Source organism: Macaca fascicularis, chromosome 3 (genome assembly GCF_037993035.2).
Source record: "Macaca fascicularis isolate 582-1 chromosome 3, T2T-MFA8v1.1".
Lineage (NCBI taxonomy): Eukaryota > Metazoa > Chordata > Mammalia > Primates > Cercopithecidae > Macaca > Macaca fascicularis.
In genome coordinates, this window is record NC_088377.1 from 177,635,239 (window position 1) to 177,660,620 (window position 25,382).

The 25,382-nt window shown below is 36.6% G+C and overlaps 1 protein-coding gene across 1 annotated transcript in view; it reads right to left on the minus strand.

Annotated features, from left to right (window-relative positions):
- The window catches only part of MTPN (myotrophin), a 49,467-nt gene extending 34,391 nt beyond the window's left edge, over nt 1–15,076 (minus strand). The window contains exon 1 of the mRNA XM_045388327.2: nt 14,745–15,076. Within this exon, the coding sequence (XP_045244262.1) occupies nt 14,745–14,816 (72 nt within the window). The 5' untranslated portion in view covers nt 14,817–15,076. The remainder of the gene's footprint in view (nt 1–14,744) is intronic.
- Nucleotides 15,077–25,382: the final 10,306 nt, after the last annotated feature.

Below are 25,382 nucleotides of genomic sequence, written 5' to 3' on the forward strand. Positions count from 1 at the left end.
ACTAGCTGGGCGAGGTGGCGGGCGCCTGTAGTCCCAGCTACTCAGGAGGCTGAGGCAGGAGAATGGCGTAAACCTGGGAGGCGGAGCTTGCGGTGAGCTGAGCTAAGATCCAGCCACTGCACTCCAGCCTGGGTGACAGAGTGAGAGACTGTCTCAAAAAAAAAAAAAAAAAAAAAAAAAATACACACACACACACACACACACTAGGCACATAAATCTAAAAAGCTAGGAAGAGTAGTATTAGTACATGATAAAGTAGAATCAAAGCAAAAAAAGTAAATGGAAAAGGTGTTCATTTTACATTTAAAAAATGTGAAGCTAGTTATGAATTGTCTGAAGAATGGCAAGAAAACAACTGACAAAAGTAGCACTGCACAGAGAGACTATGATAATCATCTCAGTCTTTGGCAGGTAAGGACATAGCAGGCATGATTAATAATTAATGAGACTGTTAATGTATATTAACTTTGTGCTCTATGGAAATTGTACGTTATTATTTCACTGAATATTAATAAAATATAATTCTAACAGAACAAAGAAAACTTCAGTACATTCCAAAGTCTAAAACCTTATAGAACCCATTATCTAATCCTAATGCAACAAAGCAAAATTAATACCAAAAGCTTTAGCACAAAGTAAACATAAGGAAAAAAACCCAAATGAATGAACAAAAATAACACACAAAACACACAGAACCAAACCAATACTAAATCTTCTAAATTACTGATGGAGCAAAGAACTCAATACTAGAATTGCAGACCATTTTGAAAATAAAGGTTAAAATATTAAAGTATTCTATTAATGGCAAGAATATTACTTAGGGACAGAACCAAATCTGTGAAAAACCAATCTGGAGGCGGTTAAATTAATATGAAATTACATGCTTTTTAAAAGACTGCCACTGTTCACTCCATTTTTCCCACCTTTTTTCAATTTTTTTCTCCCTTACTCTCCTAGTTTTAAAATGAAACACAAACATATTAACAAATAAGTGGTATGCTTTTAACAGTTTCAGAATTTCTCTTCAACAGCAAAATCTTTTCATGCTCCTCCACAGTGTGGCTTGGTGGGGATTATTCACTAGACTAGTACTTCTTACAGGCCTCTATTATATAGCATTAGGTTTATTTGAATAATAAACACTACAATGAAATAGTACTCTTTATGCTATTTCTAAGTGAAATGGCCAACTCCTACACAGAATGTTTTTTAGGCCTTTCTTCAGGTGAAAAGAAACAAATAATACTCTTCCTTTGATCTGTAAGGTATGTACACATGTACACATTGCTGCATTGCTGCCACTGAGTTCCAAGGCATAGGTACATACCGTACTGTCACAAGAGATCAGTGTCCCAAAAGCTACCTAACAAACAGTAGACTAAATTAGCATATGTGTAACCACTTTGTACCACAGCATGTAAATTAAATATTGGACACTTGACAATAGAAAGCAGCAGAAGTATTAAATTTACAAAATTCTATATAGTTGAGTCGAAGTCCCCAATAATTTCAATTACAGTTAAGTATTATTCTTCCCCATTGGGAATTCAGAATTCCTTAAGACTGCAGTGTTTAATAAAAATGACAGATCCATTTGAGATGAATGTTATAATATAGTCCCTCCTTTCCTAATTCTCTCTGTCCTCCTCCCTACCCAATCCCCCAGGTTAAAAGTCCTTATTTAGGATATAACTTTGCAAAAAAGAATCACATATTACTGTACCGGGGACTGATATCAGTGTGTCAAACAATACCACAATTATAAATTACAACACAGCAATGGGTTTATATGTAAAATCTACCACTGAGGGGGCAAAGCAAACAAGGTGACAACACATTAATACTTTATTTGGAACTTTACAATACAGAAAAACAGATAGATGGCACAACAGAAAGAAAGAAAGTCTGAAAGGACAAAGTTATAACATCAACCTGCTCTTACTTGACGTATTCTGAAATGTTAACGTCACACCAAATGAACTTTCTCTTGCTGATGTCATCCTCCCAAATGCATCAAACTTCCAATGATATAAATATGAACTCATTTTAAATAATGAGTAACTGTTATCCCATCTATACATTTACTTGCAACCTTCAACTTAGGCATTTTTTTCTTTCAAAAATGACTACTTCAGTCATTCAAATTATAGAAATTTTAGTTTTAGTTTTCAGCTGATTTACTATTAAATACACACAATTTTTCTTCTTTGGAAGGTTTTGAAGCAATTAATTACACTTAGACATTTTCTAACTGAAAATGGTGAAGTATTTTCTAAAAGCTTACTTGTGGGAAATTAAAATTTTAATAACAAAACACACGTGTTTATATAAAGACTATCAAAATTAAGAAAATCCATTTAAAACATTATGGTAGTATGTCAATTTGGAAAAAAGACTGACAACCACAAAGTACCTTCATTTATAAGATTCTAATTCATGGCTCCACAGTTGGATGGGAGGGAAAGGAGAGAGGAGAAAGGAACCAAATATAACTTTATCTTAACAAACTTTATAGCTGCTTTCTAAGTTTTATCCACATTTCATGTATTAAATAAGGGAAATAATGTATTTAGAATCCATACAACCATCTTATCTGCTGCTTGTTCTCTAACCCTTTTAACTAAACCTACCAAAGAAAACTCATCTGAGTGGCTAACACTGTAGGTGCTCAAATGGTATTTGCTGCATGAATTATGAATGAACCAGTGAAAACTGCTAACTAGCCTTCTCTTTCACTTCTGGAGTTGGAAATCAAGCCAGGGATGGGACTCACACTAGGGCTAGGAAGAAAATTCTGGAACGTTTTTGGTGAAGGGTGATCTCATGCAGCTGAAAAGATTTTGCAGAATCTACTTTCAGTTTAAGACTCTAAATTAGTTCCTGTTTGTATATTACAGTAATGATTCCTCGTTTTCAGAAATCTAGGCCTCTTGCCTAAGGTTCAAATTTAGTATAAAAATTCTGTGCTTTTTCTTTTAGAGAATTTCATTCAAACTCCCTCTCTCTTCTATCTATCCACAAGCAGCTTTCCATGCCTTGCTTTTCCAGTCCAACATCTTTCAATCATAAAGATTTCTGAATAATGTTTTTGGAAATGCTGACCCCCAAAATAAGTTTTATATTATACATTTTAATTTTTTTATATCTCAAAAACTTGAGAATAAAGTGAAACTTATAGTAGACAAAGTAGTTTTACTAACTTCAATGTTATGTAGAGGTGTGCACCCTATGGCTCACGGGTCAAAGTCAGCATGCTGTTTCTGTAAATAAAGTTTTATTGGAACTCAGACAGACTCATTTGTTGACATATCATCTATGATTGCTTTTGCACAACACCAGAGATGAATAGTTATGATAGAGACTGTGTGATTGCCAAGGCCTAAAATATTTACTAGCTGCCCCTTTACAAAACATGTCTGCCAACTCTTGCTATTAAGCATTGGCCTCTCTAATCCTCCTCTGAGATCTATACAGACAATAATACAAACAGCAAATACATACTACAGAATTTCAGTGTATTAAGCAATGCTTTGCAAATTTTACATTTACATTATCTTTTAAAACTTGGACACAACATGAATTATTATCACAATCCCTATTTACAGATACAAAGCTGAGGTTTGATGAAATTGAATAACATGGTCAAGGTTAGTAAGTGGACAGAGCTGGGAATCAAGCCCAGGTCTACTGAAATCCAAAATGAAAGTGTAGTATCTCTTATAGAGAACTTGAAAATAATAAATAATAATAAATGTTTTCTAAGGACTTAGTTTTAGGGTCCATATGCTTTTATATTGTTCTAAGTAACGTGGTGTTAAGCATAGGTTTTAACATTTGTTTCTTAATACCAAGGTAAAAAGCACGGATGATTCTTATTTTTCACAAGGAAGCACGCACAAAACTATCTTTACTTTTAGTGAGACTGTATAGTGTTAAAAATTCTTAACTGAAATTCTAAAATGATAGTCATGAGAGGTTACACGTGGAAGTTGCTGTTATACTAATACAACTGCTGTCACTACAACAGTGTGGAAAGTTGGACAAAGTTCATTGGGTTTAAAACAACAAAGAGCTTGAAAATTTAGAACTATTTCTAAGAGAGGAAATGAAAGAACATCATTTACACTAACAACATCTGTTAACATATAAAGCAGTGTATGGTAAACCAACTTTGAAAACAAAGGAAGGGATAGTTTCTGCAAATACCAATTAAATACAAATGTAACAAACTGTATCGCAGATAACAGGCAATGTGATAACTATTGAGGATACAAAGATAATTGCTATCTTCAACAAACCCACAGCATATGAGGTGAGATAAATAGGTAAAAATTAGTATAGGGTTCTTAATTTCAAGCAACAGAAACTAAATTAGACTGATTAATAGATATGTAATACATTAAAAGATATTAAAAGTAGCTCCCAGAACTGCGAGGAGGACTGAAGAACAAAACTCAGTAAATGGACAGAAAACAAGGATGCTTAAAAGCAAGAAATACAAGTGCTCCTCTACTTATGATCGGGTTACATTGAAAATGCATTTAATACACCTAAACTGCCATCAGAGCTTAGCCTAGCCCGCCTTGAATGTGCTCAGAACACTACCATTGGTCAAAAACAGCTGGCATTACAATACACAGCAGAGTACCAGTTATTTACCCTCATGATTGAGTGGCTGACTGGGAGCTGTGGCTCCCTGCACCATGAGAGTACCATAATGCATATCCCTAAGCAATGATATGATTCTGACTTTGAAAGCTTTGATTCTGAAAGATCAAAATTCAAAATCTGAAGTACAGTTTCTACTGAATATGTATCACTTTTGCATCATTATAATGTCAAAAAAAAAAAAAATTAAGTCTGGGACTATCTGTGAAATCAAAATCTGTCACAAGAACCACCTGGGCACAGAAGAGATGCTACAAGTGGCACATCACGACCTCTGCTGTTTTCGGAAAGTGGTGTTTTACTGTTGCCACTACATCTTTTATTGTGCCTGAGCATTTGTATCAGCTCTGGATAGATGCATCCCATTAGTCATGTTTGGGTTATGAGCTCTTTTCCTGTGTGGGCAAGAGAAAGCAATTTATTTGCCCTTTTTGGCTTTTGTTGTGGTGAGCACCAGACCTTGCCTTTGATCAAGATTCATACTATGTAAGTAGGGAACTCCTCAAGCACAGGAAGAAGCTTCAAGTGCTATGACCCCTGTCAACAGAAAAATGCCCCAATATAAGCACCGTAGCTTAAAGATCTGCAGACATTTTTTTAGGGGGCTGGAGGGGGCGGTGGAGAAGAGCCTCTGAATTCTCAAGTTTGTGAGGCACTATTTAAGTGACTAAATGGTAATAACTGATCCATATTTATAAATGTACCTTGGTTTTTTCTTAACCAGTCATTAAGACGAAACTCATTTTAGCAGTTTAAAAATTAAAGACATACCGCACAGAACAAGATTTAAGTTTATTAAGCCACTGTTTTTCAAATTCAAGTCTAATAACTTGTTAGTCAAGCCAGAAGCCCATAAGCTCTCAAATTTAAGAAACTACAACAGAACATAAACACAACAAGCAAGTTCTATATTAGATGTCACCAAGAAATGATAAATTGCACAAGCAGTCAGGGAAAGTTATGCAGAACAAAACAGACCTGAATATAAAACTTCAAGAAGAAGAAGAAATTTGCCAAGCAGATGTAGTAGGACGAAAAAGAATAATTTATTAAAGGTAACATCTAGCATAAGATGACTTCATTAGGAAACACAATGGTGTAGTGGAAAACCAACCAACCAACCAACCAACCAACCCACCCTCATCCAAGTTCAGGAAAACTGCATTTAAATTTCAATCTCAATTAGCAGTATGATACTGGTCAAGGGCTTTCACACCTAATTTTTCCTTACCTATAAAATAAGGGAGCTGGACTAGTTGCTCTGTAAGTAATCTTGCTTCTAAACAAATTTATGAGGATGCTGATTAGTAACAACAGCTAACATTTACTAGCACTTACCATATGTCAGGCACAATGGTACACAGCTTACACTTCTTATGTAGGCATTACAATCATTCCCATTTTCACCAATTGAAGAAACTCAAGCTCTGAGTGCTTAATTCACCCAGAGTGTCTAGTTAGTAAGAAGGCCAGACCTGGAAGATCTAATTCCAAAGCCAACACATTTAGCTTCTATGCTATGGTTTCACCAATAATGCAATTCCAAATCCCTAAAGGACAGCGCCATAATGAGCATCTATTGTACTATGTTTAGTGTTTACTACCTATAATTTTTTTGTTGTTGAGATGGAAGTCTTGCTATGTTGCCCGGGCTGGTCTTGAACTCCTGGGCTCAAATGATAGATCCTCCTGCCTTAGCCTCCCAAAATGTTGGGATTACAGACATGATTCATCATGCCTGGCCTACAATTTTTTTTTTATTATCTACATTTTTCAGTATTTTTCAGATACTTACTTTAGGCCTAAGTATCAAAATGCTCATTATTTTTTATATGTCAAATTGAAATCTTCCTAAAATATGTTATACATGTCTCTGACTTTGTAAATAAGGGAAAGGTAACCAAGTTTAAACTTTCCGTGAAGCTCAAGGTTACACTTATACATATTAATTATTGCCTGGGGCCTCTGAAACTTTAAGGTAAATATGGCTCTTTGCCCTTCACTTTCTTGGGTCAGCTTCTTACATTTTGGTTTCTTTCCTTTCAGTAATCACAGCTCCTTTTTACAATGGTAATTTTCTGCGGACTGAAAAAAAAAAAAAATCAAGCTTCTAAGCTTATCAGAATTATTTAGTAAAGATATAGCTGCAAAAAAATTACTTTCAGTCATTTTTCTTATTACAAGGTGGCCTTTGATGTAATACCATAAAGTAACTTTAATTACCAACTTTGCTGTGATTTGATTATCTAAACACACTTCTGTTTCAAATCTTTGACATGGCATAGTCTCACAGTGCATGACAACCTCCTATCCTAAGATGATTCATAAAGAATTAAAAGTTAAAGTATTATGTTCCACAGATCACATGATCCCAGCATTCCAGAAAAAAAAAAAATGCTTAATGCTTATTAAAAGATACAGGTTAAGTTTTAGGTAGGTTCAAATCATCCTATTTTTCTTGAGATTATGGGAAAAAAAAATTGTAACGAATCACCTGCAAAAATCCTAAAGAGAATGTGAGAGGGAGATACTAAAACATACTTTGAAACTGCACATCATTAAATCAGTTTGGTACAGATAGAAAAAGAGCAAGAAATCTGTTTATGATAAAGATGATGGTTCAAATTATTAGTAAAGAGGAACTATAATAATAAATGGTATGAGAACTGTCAAAAAAAAAACCCAAAAAAAACTATATACTTATTTCATGCCTTACTTCAAAATAAATAATGGAAAGGTCAAATGTCCAAAATGGAAGAAAAAATGAAGTTCCAGAAGAGCTAATTTATTTGTAATTTTACAGAGGAGAATAGGTCTTTGTAAACAGGATACAAAATCCAAGTCACAAATGAGAGAAAAAAAGTGATACATTTAACCCCACAAAAAGTAAAAGACCATTGTAGAACAAGAAAATAAATGAAGTCAAGAGACTAACTGGGAACAGTATTTGCAAAACATGATAAAAAACTGATTTCCCTAATTTATAGAGTTTATACAAACCAATAAGAAACAGTCCAACTAAAAGAAAAATAAACAAAATACATAAACAATCATTTTTCACCTATCCAAATGGCAAAATCTAAAAAGTCTGATGATGCTCAGTGCTGTTGATGGTGTGAGGGGACCATCAGTCTCATGTCTGCCAATGTGTGCCTAAGCTGATGAAACTCATGAAGAGAGTCATGCAGATACAGTCTCCAGAGTTGTCAAGGTATATGTACAAAGGTGATCACTATAATCCTGTTTAATTGCAAAGATTCACTGGAAACAAAATGTTTATCACACAGGAATAGTTAAATGAACATCCAGAAAATGGAATACTACTCACCATTTAAAAAGGGAAGAATAAATACACTTCAATGTGGAAAGCAAAGTGCAGAAGTGTTTATAGAGCTTTTTAAGTGGGAAAAACAGATGAGTAAGTAAATTTTCAATGGTTTTCTGAAATTAATTACATGGACCTGTTAAGAATGGCTGATTTGTTCACAGGCACTGGGAAGGGGAGACCTTTACCTTTCAGTCCTAACTGTGGCATTTTAAAATCCATATCTGAATTAATTTAATTTTACTTTTTAAAAGTTAGGAGTTATCTAAATAGTAAAATTTTGGCCAATTTTTGTCTTCTTTATTCTTTTCTGTTTTAAAAACACCTAATCAATTTTATATTTTAAAGAGAGGAACCACATAGGAATAATAGTCAATGGGATATTTTACTTTATTCAATACAGCTTTGCTTTTTAAAATAACAAGCACATAATATTTTCATAATTTAAATCAGCTTTAATTCATTACAATTTTAATTATCTGTGCTAATAAAAGGACAATGCTTAGAATCTCAAACCAAAACACTCTATATAGCCTCTGTACATCTGAATGAACATTTATGTTCCAATGTAAAAAAAGATCTTCCTCTATTTTATATATTTTTTAAAAAGACTAAAATCATTAATAATTAGAAAAGAATCTATACTAAAGTTTCTCTGTCTACTGAGGACACTTGTGTCTTATACAAGCTGACATATGCTTTCTGAATGGGTCACCAGCCCTTCCGTAGAAAGGGCAACACATAGTGATATATTTTTATAAGAAAGAAACTAATAATTTAAAGAAGAAGAAAAAAAGGAAGCTGCCTAAAACCAATAAATGCGAAGTAGATTGAATCAGGGCCTCTTTTAAATTGGCTATTTTATTAGGAAAGTGAAAAGTGATCTCAATAACTCTTGCAATTTCTAAAGATTAGAACTGATATCTTTCTCAGGTTCAAGAGATTCTATCCTTTCACATGGTGCACAATTGTTGCTTTTCAAGTCTATTAGAGTGTCAATGGCAGATGTAATTAGAATGGAGGCTGGAGGGAAAGGAAACCACAGAGAAAGGGAAGTTAGAGACCAGGCTTCTATTTCACAGCAAGTGAAACAGAAGTACATGTAAACAAGAGCGTACATCTATTAGACCTGCTGAAGATTATAAGGGGCTATTTATCAAGGCAACTCACAAGCACTCACCTGTAAGGGCGTTGGATCTTCAAAATCCACCACAAAGCTCACCTTTTAGTAGTCTCAATGTATAATTACCATCCTGCTGTGATTGTTTATCTTTACTATTTACTCCATATTATAGTACTCCCCTAGTTATCTGGCCTTATTGAGAAATGAAGGTCAAGGGTATGCTGAAGTAGTAACAGCATGGGGCTTTGAAACTCCTTCAGAACCCAAGGAAGTGAGTTCAAATCTCAGCTTTACCACTTAAGAACTTTATGATCTTGAGCAAGTTATTTAATCTCTGCCTCTAAAATCTCTAAAATAGGGTTAACATTGTTAATAATGCTCATGGCTTACTGTTAAGTAAATGAAATACCTGTATACTGCATCACAATCCTCAAATACATAAAATTTTATAAACACACTTTTTTCAAAGTGTTACTGGTATTATTTAAATAATTATGAATATAAATCTCAATAATTTAGTTATTTTTCTTTCTAAAAAGGCAAACAAAATTTAACCTTTTCTGGACTGTGTAGGATCACAATTAGGAACATAAATTATAAGGTAAGATTATATGTGACTATAAATACAAAAAAACATTCTGCAGGCTATCAGTCACTCTTACGGACACGTCTTGAGTGATGACAGTCTCTGATGAGAGTTTAAGTTTACAGAGATGTTTGCCTCTATGCTAATTATTTCTGAATTGTTACATTTACAATTTTTAAAATATGGTCGCCATTTTTGTCTTCATTCACAGTCAGAGCTAATTAGTTGTGCCTACTTCTTACAAGCCTCTTTCTCATTTTCTTAATTCCGAAGTGCTGTTAGCTAAAAACAACCATTTTAAAGCAAACTGATCTGGTTATAAATACACACACACACACACAGAGCCTATAGATTCAGACAGTTCTGGGTTTAAATTCCAGTTATGCTACTTAATTTGTGACCCTGTCAAGTTACTTCAGTTCTCTAAGCCTCAGGTTCTTCACCCTTAAAATGAGATTATTACCTATACTGAAACACTGTGGTAAGAAGCAAATAAAAACTTAGCTAAAACATCTTGCAGAGTGCTTTCTAGTACCTGACAATGTAAGTCATCCAGTCAATGGTAATTATTATTCTGTAATTAAAGAAGTATGTTGAAATTATTGCTAAGTTAAGAATAAAATGAATTTCTTACTAGAAACATGCTTTTAATGGGTAAAATTCCTTGGCGCTATGCTGGAGACAGAAAGATGAAAAAGAATATATTATCTACCCTCCAGGAGTTCAGAGCCTAATGAAGACAGATGTAAACAAAATCACAGCAATCTGATGAGCAAAACAGTAAAAGCAGCAGCACTCTATGTGAAGTCAAAATGTTTTTCTGGAAGAGGTGATACTTACCTAGGAGGGTAAACAGGAGTTTACCAGGTTGGGGGTTAGGGACTGAGGTGAGCAGACTTGGTCAAGGAGGTTGAAAGAACACATGAAAAGATCTACAAAGAAGAAACAGGATGGTAGGATCTGGAGCAGAGTGCTTACAGAGAGGCAAGTGTAGAAAAGCAAGCCCAGATGAGATAATAGTGGTCTAGTACACCAAACCAACCAGGAGTTGGCCCTTTTAAAATAAGCAATGAGAAATCACAGAAGTATTAATATTTTAAGGGCAGTGAAGGAGACTGGCTGAAAAAGATTGCATGCTTACATTCATGTTATAAAGAGATCCCTCCACCTACACTGTGTAAACTGACCAGGAAGGGGTCAATTTTTCCTGCTTCTTTCCAGCCTGGACTATATTTTTCTTGACTATAAGAAAATAATCAAGAAAGAAAATATAGTCCAGGTTGGAAAGAAGCAGTAACTGATCTAAAGTAGTGAGAAGAAGAAAGGAGAGTGAGGAATGGATGAGGGAGACTAAGAAGGTAGTCTTGGTAACCCTCAGAAATCTAGGAAAATTTCCCAGTTTCCAGTTTGGGAAAATGGTTGGGTCATGATGCCATTAGTCAAAATGAAGACACAATAGGAATAAAAACAGTTTTTGAGAGAAAAACAGCTCAATTTGGAATTTGTCTGAACAGAGCTTATGCAGTCTGAAACTCAGGTAAGACTAGAATTAACTCCAACAGGAGAACATAAAGGCAGAAATGTAAGACAAAGTAAAAAATAATGTCACCCAAAACAAACATCCAGATCAAAAATGGGGCTATGAATATCTCTTATAGCTGCTCATGAATACCTTATTTTCTGACTTTCCCTTGTTTTCCAGTTGGACAACAGAATTTTATGAAAATGAGACGTTATTTATAATTTGCATACTACTATAAAAGTCTGAATTTTTTTTCACGTAGGTCTGCTAAATATAGATGTTTACGTTTCCCGAAAATTGTGCCCAACTTCTTTACTATCATCCTGAGACTACTAAAGTGTTTAAGACCTGAAAGATGCCCAGTAAAAATGAATGAATTAACTAAATGTGGTCCTTAAGTCAGTCAAGAAGCCAAATATAGTGCTGAAAGACTTTAAAATTGCTTTAGGTATTGACTTAAAGTTATAAATGAACATTTAATGTAGTAATCTAAACTTTTCTCTAAATACTGTCTTTTCCATTTCAAAACACAATTTTCAGTGGTTTGGGAACTGTGAACTGACTTTTCTAAGTTCAAGAACTCACCTAAAACTAATGATTTAGGGATATTCACACTTCAAATTTCAAGAGAAGTCAGAAGCAGGTAGAAAAATGTAATTATTGATTTTTAAAAATACTAATTTATAAAGGAAAAAGGGGCTGGGCCCAGTGATTCACACCTGTAATCCCAGTACTTCGGGAGGCAGAGGCCAGAAGATCGCTTGAGACTAGGAGTTTGAGACCAGCTTGTGCAACAAAGTAAGATCCAATCTCTACAAAAAATAAAATTTGCGGGGTGTTGTTGTGCACACCTATGGTCCCAGCTGCTCAGGAGGCTGAGGCAGGAGGACCACTTGAGCCCAGAAGTCTGAAGTTACAGTGAGCTATGATCATGACACTGCACTCTAGCTTGGGCGACAAAGCAAAGACCCTGTCTCCAAAAAAACAAAAACAAAAAACCCTGTTTCCAAAAAAAAAAAAAAAAAAAAAAGACAGAGAGAGAAGGAGGAGTGCCATACTAAAACGCTTCTCTTACTCTTACAGGTAGATTCTTATGTTAACAATATGAGAGCTCTTCACAGGAATGTTGAGGAGAGATTTTTAAATAGCCTCTCACCCCTGAGAATGATGACTACACAGGTCTAAGTGTTTCTTCAGTATTTTCTTTGTACATGCCTACTCAGATAGATGCACGTTACAGAAACTCAAAAAGTGAGTGTTCACAAATTGGTAGATGAAAAAGGTGAGTCAATAAAGAAGCAGGGAAGACAGCTGTGGGGCAGAAGAAACTGTAATAAGGACCTGAAAGTATAAATAGGCACCATAAGGGAGCTGAGTCAGTACAAACTTCAGTGCTTGTTACTATTTCTCATTAATGAATTGAAAGATACTTTATGAAATCTTCAAAACTAAGAAAGGATAAAGCTCAATGCTCTGTACATCAGATTACATTACAGTTACAGTCATATCTTTTCAGAGTCCAACTTTCAATACTTCCTTTCGCTTTTTCTGAATGTCAACCCTCCCTCTTATGCACATTTTTTTATATTAATGAAGGACAGGCTATGGTAGTAATATAGGGAAAATAATCAAATTGAACATGATAACCTAACTTAATTATAAAACTAATTGGAAATAAATTAATCCATCTTTATTGGCACATATTTTCTTATAAACTTTTTTTGTGTAGTTGACAATTCTTTGGGCACAATTTACCTGCCTGAATGTGGACCTTGGGAATGTCCTACTAGAAATCTTCGTATGATATGCTTTCACAATTAGATCTTAGACTGAGAGAGAGTGCGTGGAGCAGGTAAAGAGTTTCAGTTTTGGAGTCAGCAGTTTAGTTCTCGCTTCACACTATACCATCTCCATAACTTTTCTTAAGTATCCTGCATCTCAGTAATCTGTAAAATGGGACCAATAATAGAACTTACTTCACAATATTCACAAGGATGACATAAAATAATGTGTCAGGAAAACACTAAATACATTGTGTTATTTTGGTAGCTGTAAGTTCAGTTAGTACTTAATCAATTTTTGTATTTCAAGTATATCAAACAACCTAGGTTCCACCATGACAGGAAACCAAAAGTCCACTCACTTCCAGAGTATTGCAGTGTCCCACCACTGGTAAGTGTACCAAATAATTTCTTCTTTTTAGCTTTTTATTGAAATAGCCAATAAGTTAAGTTTCAGTCGGCTACCAGATGAGAAGGCAGTATCTAGAAGATAGCCTGTCCTAAAACTCCACTGCAAATAACTAAGCAGGTAAGCAGTATCCAGAAAGTCTAAATTGTAACGGCATTAAATAAAGCAAAAACCATCAGCAGTTTGCCCTACACAATCCTGTAAGTTTAAAGAAACTGCTTCTGGTTACTTGCTTCCTAACACAGTCTCTGAAGCAAAAACCCAGGTCAGGTCGTATTCTTTGAAGAATTAAAATCTAGACTGGGTTCTCACACTTTTAGAAGGTGAGCAAGATGCCATCCGTGGTTGTCATAAAATTATCCTTGCTTTGGAAAATTCTTTTTAGATATCACTAAATTAAAATCACATGTTAAGTTCTCTCATAATTAGAAAGGCACAGTTTCAGGATGGAAAGGCAGACTAGCTTGGAATTTCAAGTTTCCCACTCTGCCACAATGTGGATGCAGTTTTATATTTGGGGCTGAGGTTTGACTTTGGCTTTCTTCATTATGATTTTACCCCCCAAATACACTGCCACTAAACTGCATTGCTATTTACTACATATGCAAGCATTTCAGGTGAAATCAGGGAGAAGAATGGAATAACTGAAGTTAACATCCTTGTTTAAAAACTATTCAGACATCTCAAACATTCCCAGATGCCAGCTGACAATCTTACCACTTGAAGCAAATATGCATTTGTTGTGGTGGGTGAAAGGAAAAAGGCCACACCCAAAGTTAAGACACCACAGTGAAGTGATACCCAGTTTCAGAATTTTAACTATTGCTATTTTCGGTACTCTTTTCACGGTCAATGAATTCTTTAACTTCACACCAGGCCCAGCGTTAAAAAAAAAAAAAAGTTCCACTGTTCCTAATTACTTAGATTACTTCATTTAGTAATAGGTAAGTCCAAGACGGAGAATGACCTCATTCAAAGAAAGGTTCAAACTTTGGTGTAGAAGAGGGCCAAACTCAAATGATCAGTGCGCAGAAGAAACTCTGGATGAGCCAGACACCATTCCTCCCCTCCCCCAAGAGGCCAAGAAGTCAGGTAGAGCCTGACTGTATTAACACAGCACTTACCTGACACAGAACGCTACCAAGTTACCTGGACCCTTCTTTCAGTTTAGCTCCTCCCTAGACGCCCCTCTCTCCTTGGTGCCGCCTCCACCCAGGAAGTCTCTCCCCCCCGCCCACCCCCATCCCCGCAGTCCAGCTCCCATGAGCTTCTTCAGCCACATCTCCAGCCCACCTCCGTGTTCTCGCCTACTCTTCTCATCCCCGCTTACCTTCGCCACATAGTCTTTCACCTCATCCAAGTCTCCGTTTTTCAGGGCCCACATGAACTCCTTGTCGCACATCACTGCAGCGGGGCAGGCCGGTTGGCCGGGCAGAAGATGAGGAGGCGGTGGCAGCAGCAAGCGGATGCCGCCGGGCGAGAGGGAGGCAGGGCCGCGCGAAGCCGGAGAGGAGAAGAAGAGAAGGCAGGTTAGGCTGCCAGGCGGGCGAGGCAGATGGCCGCGGCGACCGTTCGGGCGGGAGAAAGAAAGTTCTTTTGCGGCCACCGGGCCCAGCAGAGCAGGTTCCGCCTGGCCGAGGAGAGGCAGGAACCTTTACACTTCCGGTTCACTCCCCGCTAGGACCCTCCCCCAACTTCCTCTTCCTCTTCTCCTCCGCGGAACGCCCCTCTCTGGGTTCGCGGCGCGAGCGCCACTAGTGCGCATGCGCAGTATACAGGCTGCCGGGAGTCCAGAGTGGAGGAGTGGGCGGGACTGGGAGGCTGAGTGAAGGGGACCCAGGGGAGGTCAAGACAGTGGAGTAGTGGAGGAAGAGTGAGAGTAGTTTCGATGGGGTTATGTCGCTTCTGCACCACCATTAATGGAAAAAACTTTACTTTTTAAAAAACATAATCTTGGAGGGCATCTTGCTCAGCTTCTAAAAATGTACAGTAAGAGTGTTTGATTTGAATTCCTTCCTTTTTGCCTTCCTTTCCCCTTCCCTCCCTCCCTTTCATCCTCCCTCTCTCCATTATCCAGTATTACTGGGCTGAAAACGGTGGAATAACTCTATTCCTGCCCTCCAGGAAATCTTAAACACTTAAAACTACAATGTAAATTGAGCGTGTTAACACTGTGTATAATGTTCTCTGGAGCGAAAAACTTTAGTGTGTGGCAGGGAAAAAAAAAAAAAAAATTAACTCATCTTCCTGACCAGCAAATGACGTCCAGGACTAGGAATTCAGTTTGATGCCATAAAGCGGAACAAATCAAACTGTCTAGTACAATTTGCGTTTTTTAAATTTACTGTTTTTAATGGTTTGAAACTTCAGGACTGTTCTGGTGAAGTCAGTTCTGTTCTCCTAGTGTTTAGTTGTAATGCCATACTGCACAGCTACCACCTGAATTATTCCTCACAACCCTAATGATCCAGGCATGCGCACATGAACATAGATCCAATAAAAGCTTATTGGAACTAGAAATATATATACATATATAACTTACTGTTTATATAACTCATATATAATCTATTATTTGTAACCCACAAAAACACATTAACCAAGCTACTTTATCACCATTGCCATGCAGTGTAGGGGTTCCAAACAGACTCTGGAGTCAAATTGCTTAGTTTGTGATACAGGCCCCACTTCTTGCTAATTTTGTGTCATCTTGGACAAGTTACTGAACTCCCTTCTGCTTCATTTCTCCACATGTGTAAAATGGGGATGTCAACAGTGTTTGGAAATGTTTTTTTTTCTTTGCTATCAGAATAGCAAATAGGTTTCAAATCAAAAGAAATCCCTCCAAATTTTAACAGCTATCTAGATTGTTCTTTGTTAATTTTACTCCCTGACAATTAGAAACACAAGTCCACATACCCAATAGTGATACATTTCCAGAAACAAATCTCAAAGGGGAGTTTGTTAGGCAAGTCCTAGAATCTCCATCCCTTCTCCAACACACTCCACCTGTGTGATTTCTGAGTTACATCATGCTGAGAGCTCTTGATTTATATCTTTGGCCGGGTGCAGTGGTTCATACCTGTAATCCTAGCACTTTGGGAGGACAAGGCTGGAAGATCGCTTGAAGCCAGGAGTTGGAGACCAGCCAGGGCAACAAAATGAGACACCGTCTCTACAAAACACAAAGATTAAAAAAATTAGCTGGGTACAGTGGCAGACATCTGCCTTCCCAGCTACTTGGAAAGCTGAGGTGGGAAGATTACTTGAGCTCTGGAGTTTGAGGCTGCAGTGAGCTATGATGACACCACTGCACTCCAGCCTGGGTGACAGAGCAAGATCATCTAAAAAAAAATAAAAATAAATAAAAAATAAAAAATAAACCATTAACCAGACTTTTCCTATGTGATCTATTCTTATATATAACTTCTTACTCATTTGGATTTCTCAAACTTAACATGTCCAGAATAGGATCTGGTCTCCTGTACATGTTAAACCTAGTTGTCCCCCACCCATCACTGTAAATGGCGCTGCCAGCCACCCTATCACTAAAACCAGAAACAGGGGAGTCATAATTGCTCTTCCCATTCTCAACTTTTCTCTTATTCAATCCATCAGTAAATCTTTCAAAAATATGTCTTAAATGTGTTCATTTCTTGCCATCTTCACTATTACTACTCCCTGTACCCTCACATATCCCCCACCCCTGCCACTGTCATCTGTGTCTACACTGCTATGATATTTTGCTGTGATAGCCTCCCAGTTGGTGTCCTATTTTCACTCATCCTTTTCTAGAGAATTCCCCACATTGGGAGTTACTCTTTTAAAACTTAAACATGCACTTGTTGTCCTAAGATCTTTCAAAGACTTCCTATTGCAGGTAGGTTAAAATCCTAACTACTTGATATGGTCTTCAGGGTCTTCTATGCACTGACTGCTGATGGTAGTTGATAGTATCTCCTATCTCATGACACTCCCTTGCCACCCCCATTGTTTCTTTGATTTTGAAATACCTTGTCTTCTGTCAGTTTCAAGCTAAACCAAGCTCATTCCACCCTAAGGCCTTTATGCTTCTTGTTTCTTCTCTGGAATGTCCTTCGTCTAAGTCTTGTTCATTCCGTCTGACTTTTGAGGTTTCAATGCAAACCTTCAGAGAGACCTCCCAGACCACCTACTTTAAATAGGTCCCTCAATTATATAGCCCAGCTTTTCCCCCATTTACAGCACATATCACAAGTATTTTAGTTATCTTTTTTGTTTACCTATTTTGGTAAGTATTCATGGTGTTAAACAAATAATTCCTTTGTCTGCCATTCTGGGCTCAAGAGAGAATTGCTCTTCCTGGCTTGCAGTTGAATAATATCATGTAACTAATTTTGGCCTATTAGTTATGAGCAGACGTGAAATGAGTCACTTCCAGGCTTGTCATTGTAAGACCCTTCAGAACTCTTTCCTTCTACTACAGCAACTAGCAACATGCAAGATACTGGCTACACAGTTCGTTTGGGTTCCTGTGTAGCTACAATGAGCAGAGCTCCCTCACCATCCCATAATGGATATATACGATGAATATGAATTTAACTTTTATTGTTTTCTGCCATTTAAATTGTGGTGTTTATTACTAGAGGAACACTGAACCAATCTTGACTAACAGAAATTAGTGTCAGAATGGGGATGTTACTAGAACAAAACCTTTAAATAAATGGCATTGGCTCAGTGTCTGGGGAGTACACAGCAAAGGAAGTGATAGGAGAAACTGTAAAGATGGTGATTCATATTCGCAGGAGTGAAACCTTTGGCAAAACTCCTGTGATAATATGGGGAAGCTCTAGTAGTTCTGGAGGAAAAGGCCAGGAAATGGAAAGCTGGTGGCATGTATCAGTAACTATTGACTATATAAAATACAGTTACTGGTGGAGGGTGTCCAGGTTCTTGGCATTGTGAACAAAGAATTGGACAAAATGCATAAAGCAAGGAAAGAATGAAGCAACAAAAGCAGAGGTTTATTGAAAATGAAAGCACACTACGTGGGGTACGAACGGGCTGCAGAAAGCGGCTCAAGGACCCCATTACAGAATTTTCTGGGGTTTAAATACCCTCTAGAGGTTTCCCATTGGTTACTTGGTGTACACCCTGTGCAAATGAAGTATTGGCCTACAATCAGTCTGATTGGTTGCAGGAGGGGACCAATCAGAGACTGAAGCAAAGTTACAGTTACACCCTATGCAAATGTCTAATTGGTTGCAGAAAATGACGAATCAGAGGCTGAAGTGAAGTTACAAAGTTATACTCCTATGCAAAGGAAGACTTGGCCTGTGATCAGCCTGATTGGTTGCAGGAGGGGATCAATCAGAGGTACTTATAATTTTTTTTATCAGCCACCCGGAAAAGATGGAGGTTGCAAAGGGAGTAGCCTTGAGTCCTTTCGTTACTTGGGCGTGGGAAGTTGGGGTTTCCCTTTTGATTTAGTTTTACGAAGTCAGTGTGAATCAGCCTTAGATAATTAAAAAAGATTTAATTAATCTCCCTGCCTCCAGACCCTATTTTCCTGCCTCAATACTACAGGAAACGATGAGTTCAGAAAATAATTGTCCAGCTTGCAGTTAGGAATGAAAGTGATTATAGGGCGCTATAAACTTGGAGACATGCACGTTTAGAAGATGCAAGTGATTCTCATTATTATTCATTAAAAAACAAAACTGAGATAAGCAACAAAGGCTGATTAGAACTCAACCTCTTGGCAAGGATCAAATTACGGGTGTGATAGTCACACATGTGACTAAAACCTCCATACAGATTAAAGTGGTACCCCAGAATCTTTTCAGTTGAACAACATGGCACAGGTCTTCCCATGACAGAGCTTGATAGATTCAAGGTACGTACAAGAATGAAGTAAAAGAGAAAGTTGTGATTTACTACAATGGAGACACACAATCAAGGTATGTAGAGCTAGCTTGAATCAAATATGGAAGAAGCTGGCTAAATTTTTGAGAGACATGCCAAAATAGCTATCAGTCAAGACTAAAGGAAATTGTAAATAGACTCCAAGTGGGAGTGGGTATTCAACCTTCTGTGGACAGGGAGTTGTCTGAGAAAGCTGCTCAGACTCTAAGGAGAACACATTTTCCAGTGCTCACTTAAGATAAGGACAAGGAGTCCTAGTATAGTGGCTCACACCTGTAATCCCAGCATTTTGGGAGGTCGAGCAGGTGAATCACGAGGTCAGGAGTTTGAGACCAGCCTGGCCAACATAGTGAAACCCCGTCTTTACTAAAAATACAAAAAATTAGCCAGGCGTGGTGGCAGGTGCCTGTAAAATCTCAACTACTGGGGAGGCTGAGGCAAGAGAATTGCTTGAACCTGGGAGGTGGAAGTTGCAGTGAGGTGACATTGTGCCACCGCACTCCAGCCCAGGTGACAGTGCAAGAATCCGTCTCTAAAAAAAAAAAAGATAAGGACAGGGATAATGTGGTGTAAACCCAAAAGTATCTGAGACAGGTCCTCAATCAATTTAGGAGTTTAGAGAGAAAGAAAACAACGAACAAACAAAAAGTGAAAACAGTTTTGGAAAACTGACATAGGCCATATTACTCTGAAGTCCACACATCAGTAGGCAGGTTAAGGACATACCTGGAACAAATGAACATGGAATCGCAGAAACAGTCTGTGGTCTGTGCCTTTCTTCAAAGATGATTTTGAGGGTTTCATTATTTAAAGGGGAAAGGTGGGCTGGAGGAGAGAAAGGGAGGGTATGATAATCCACATGTTGCAAGAGAAAAGGAGCAGATAGAGAAATAGTCAATTGTGTATTTGTCTCATACTCAGTAAACCAGCATATTTTACATAAGTGAACATAGAGAAGCTACCTGTGGAGATACAACCTTTTATCTGTTGCTATCTTCTTAGGAACAAAAAGGAAAGTCAGCTTTTTGCATGACTCAGCTTTCAGCTTAATTTTTTTTTCTTTTAGTATAGTGAATTGGAGTTGTTTTTATTTTCCTTTCACATTTCGCTGCCCTTTTCTTTTTAAAATCTTTTGGAGAAAGCATTTTAGAAGAAAATGAATCTCTGGTTTTGTCTAGGACAGTTTATGCCTAGACAGACAGTTCCCACATTGTTAGGAAAGCTCATTTTTAGCAGGTTGTAAGGTCTCACATCCCACAAAGAAAAAAAATGGGAGAGGAAGAGAGAAAGAAAACAGCAAACAAACAAAAAGCGAAAACAGTTTTGGAAAACTGACATAGGCCATATTACTCTGACGTCCACACATCAGTAGGCAGGTATAAAAGTGGTTTATGTAAATAAATAGGTTGCTGTTATTTTCTTGCAAAATTTAAGTTGTCCAGCTTCAGTTTGCACGGCTTTAAGAAGAGCACAGCTTAATTCCTAGTGATTTCAATCAGGAAAAATGGACAAAAAAGGAAAAAAAGGAGGGGAAAAAATTGAAAAGATTATTTTGGAGACTTGTAGTCAGGAAAAATTTTAGAATTCAGGCTAAATTGTGGAAAATAATAAAAATCAGAAACATTAGGCAAGACTAGAATCTAATAACAGGTGTACTATAGTTTAGTTTGAAATGTAATTTTTCTATCTCCAAAAGTTCAAATTTTATTAAAGACAAAATCATAGTAGGACCAATTTATGTTTAAAATAAGTTTTAGTTCTACTATATTTGGCTTGATTATTTGCATAAAGTGCAGCAAGAATAATCCTTTGCCGTGTAGGTTCTCTCTTTCTCTTTATAAAATTGGCTTTGTTGGAAGCTTTTCATAAGGAATCTAAGATTTGAGCTTTTTAAAGCCTTGAGCCCAGCTAAGGATTTACTGTGCCTGCAGACACCTGTGTGAATTGGGTGAATTCCTCTTTTTTCAAGGTCCCAAGAAAACTTGAGTTTCCTGGGCCTGTCAGAAAGTGACACTTTACTTACCACAGGTCAGGACTCTGCAAATAACAATGTATGATCCCAAATTTTCCAAGGGGCTTTTATTGGCTTTATAGGTCAGCCTCATTTTCTCAAGGCAGTCTGAAAATGTCATTACAGTCAAAGTCTTGATAAAATCACCAGTGTCTCCAATTATGTCCTGTTATAAAAGAAAATAGATTCTTACTGAATTTATGCAAAGAACTACATTGTCATAAACTAAGGATATTCACCAAATAGTTTCCAAGTTTTGAAGCAATTGCAATGGAATTGTTTTGAATTTTTCTTATTGGAGTATACTTTACTCAATTGTTAAAAGCTGTAAACAGCTAAAAGAAGAGAAAATTTTCTTAACTCTAGAAAACAAAACTGAAAGAATCAGCAAGTGTTTTAGACAAAAAGCCATAAAAGAGTATTTCAGTCTTCTGTTAGTTTAGTTCATGCAATTAATTCCTGTTCTGCTCGATATTGGGTGTTTTAGACAAAAAGCCATAAAAGAGTATTTCAGCCTTCTGTTAGTTTAGTTCATGCAATTAATTCCTGTTCTGCTCGATATTGGATCAGCAATCCTCTTGAATACATCAGCTCTCCATGAGAGTCCTGGGACTTTTCTTTCTCTTTATTCCAATGCTATATTTTCTAAAGATATTAAAAACCTATATTTAAGAGTACTCCTCAGAGTTCTATAGTTGATTATAAACCGCCCTGTAAAAGGATGAAGTAAAACAATCATGGATGACAAAAGTCTTAGAATAGCCATGGGTAAAGATACAAATGACAAGGAAATTTGGTTACTTCTCTGGCATACAACAGTTTTACATAGCAATTATAATTATCACTGATAGCATATACTAAGACATATCAGAACCTCAGCAATCTCATACAATTTTGGAACACATGCTAATAACACATTTATATAAATATAATCAAGCCAGGTGCAGTGGCTCACGCCTGTGATCCCAGCACTTTGGGAGGCCAAGGCAGGTGGATCACTTGAGGTCAGGAGTTTGTGACCAGCCTGGCCAACATGGTGAAACCCCTCTCTGCTATAAATACAAAAATTAGCCAGGCATGGTGGCGGACACCTGTAGTCCCGGCTACTCAGGAGGATGAGGCCGGAGAATTGCTTGAACCCAGGAGGCAGAGGTTGCAGTGAGCTGAGATCGTGCCACTGCACTCTAACCTGGGCAACAGAGTGAGACTCTATCTCATAAATAAGTCAATAAATAAATATTATCCAAAGAAGTTTAAACACCATTTTATATTTGACAATGCCTCCTGTATGATTTTATTGTACCAAATAAGCTGAATATGTTTCTTTTGGACTGCAGGGGACCTAATATCAAAAAATTAATAATGCCCAAAGGATTGAATTTATCATTTGATTTTGGAAAGTCTGTCAGATATTAAAAGTTTAAAACTCTTGGTATCACAAAATGGAATTGCAAGTGAAATAAGTCATTTATTTAGCCAAAGTGATAACTCAAAGATTTCAAAAAAAAAAAAAAAAAAAAGGCAAAAAATTTTATTCTTCGAGAAAGGAAACTTACTTTCCCAAACAATAAGCCCCAATAAAGACAGCATGAGGCAATTAAATCTGTCTCTCAAATTTCATAAACAAATCTATTAAATTTTATTTTTCTTGCTGTTTTTTTTTGTTTGGTTTTGTTTTTTGTGAGACAAGGTCTTTCTCTGTTGTCCAGGCTGGAATGCAGTGGATGATCTCAGCTCACTGCAACCTCTACTTTCCGGGTTCAAGTGATCCTCCCGCCTTAGCCTCCCGAGTAGCTTAGTCCTGAATAGCTATAACTATGGGTGTGTGCCACTCCACCAGGCTAATCCATTACATTTTAATCATCTTGACCATAAGATATACTTTCTATAAACCTTTTAATAACTTTTTTTTTTTTAATTAAAGAGTGGGTTAATGCTCCAAGAAAACCTTGTTAATATGACACAGGGGCTCAGATGCTCATCTTGCGTAGTTGCCGTTGATATTTATTTTTAATTTACAGAGAAACTTTGAACTAATTTTCTCTCCAAAAATCAGCCCTATAATCTCACAATAGTTCCTGCTCTTTCACAATAGTTCCTGGGCCTAGAGGGGTTGAATAGTTTTAACTTCTGACCCTGTGTCTCATGAATGCAGTTTACTTTGATTGTCATATTCTCTCAGGTCTGAAGATAACACTTTAGCTGATATCAGTGTTTAAGAGTTAGCAAGACTTGGTGTGCATTTTAGACCCAGGAGTCAAAGCCCTGTAAGTTAACAGCACAAAGACTTTAGAAAGAATACGGAAAAGTACATGGATGTAATAACCTTAATTTTTTAAAATCTCAGTTTTCTAGGACTTGAATAATTAGAAAGAGTGTGACCTAGGTCATAAGTGAAAGTTTTTTTTATTTAATAGAAGCGTTTAAAGTCAAGAGCACAGAATGTTATGTTGGAAGAAAACATTTTCATTAGACCTTTTGGATTTTAAAACATTTTTAGCATCATGCCACAACTACAGTTAGAACCTGAGGAAAAAAATTACAGGAGCTCATGAAAAAGTTGAAGGAGGGAGTTATTATCTCAGGCCTTCTCAAAGGGGAGAGAAAGCTGAAAACAGCGAGACACAATAGAAGTTGAGCTTTTGGGTTAAAAAAATGTTAAAATCTCTTATAATTTTATTAAGAATAAATTAATACTTTAAGAAAATTTTGTTTTTCTAAATAATTCTTTAGTTTATTAATATATATTTTTAATATTAAAGGCCAATCGCTGGAAAGACTAGTATAAATAATTTCCTTTTAATTATAGCCAACTTGATCACATAAAGTTTTTTTCACAATTTCTTTATACAAATCTTATCATGACTTACACAAACCATTTATAAAATGGTTGGACTTCTGATTTCATCCCACTTTCTTTAATAACCAGTCATTTTATTTTGGAACAAAAAAAATTCATCACACAAGATTCTTTCTCATATAGAATTTTTTTCCTTTTAACTTTTCTTACCAAAAAATCCCCTTTATATTCATAATTTTCTTTACATTTCTCTTATTTACTGGTTCTGTTTACCTTGTTTTATAAATAACCTTTAAATAATGTTTGACCTAGACAAAAATTATTTTTTTAATAAGAACACTTCTTTTTTTTTCTGAGATGGAGTCTTGCTCTGTGACCCAGGCTAGAGTGTAGTAGCATGATCTCAGCTCACTGCAATCTCCAGCTCCTGGGTTCAAGCAATTCTTCCGCCTCAGTCTCCCAAGTAGCTGGACTTATAGGTGCCCACCACCACACCCGGCTAATTTTTTTTTTGTATTTTTAGTAGAGACAGAGTTTCACCATGTTGGCCAGGCTGGTCTCGAACTCCTGATCTCATAATCTGCCCACCTTGGCCTCCAAAGTGTTGGGATTATAGGTGTGAGCCACTGCGCCCAGCCAATAAGAACACTTCTTTTAGAAAAATGGTTTCCTATAATGTAATTTTTTTAAAAATCAGAAATGACCCAGACATTTAATACATATTTATTATTTAATTTCAGATTCTAAGGTATATTACAAGTTTGTTTACAAGCATTTATTCCATTACATTTGTCTAATTAATTTTTTAGTAGTTTACCTAGATTACTTATGAAAATTGTGATAGTCATCATTTAAAGTTATTTCCCTGTTAACCATTTTTCTAACCTGTGAGTTTCAGGTGTTTATACCAAAGTAAGAACCTTAAAGTTAAATAAATGTGTGTGTGTGTGTGTTTTGCGAACAACTCAGGATTTAGCTGTTTTCATTAATCCAACAATATTAAATGCCTTATTTATCAAAAAATTTCACAAAGATAATTCCCTTTTGGGCTGCATTTATGGCTTTATAAGCATCATGCAAAATCTTGACACCTTATAATATTTAGCAGAGATAAATACACAACCACTTGACCAAAACATCTGAAGAAGAATGCAAGGGTGTCCAATTTTTTGGCTTTCCTGAATCACACTGGAAGAAGAAAAATTATCTTGGGCCACACATAAAATGCGCTAACTGTAGTGATAGCTGATGAGCTT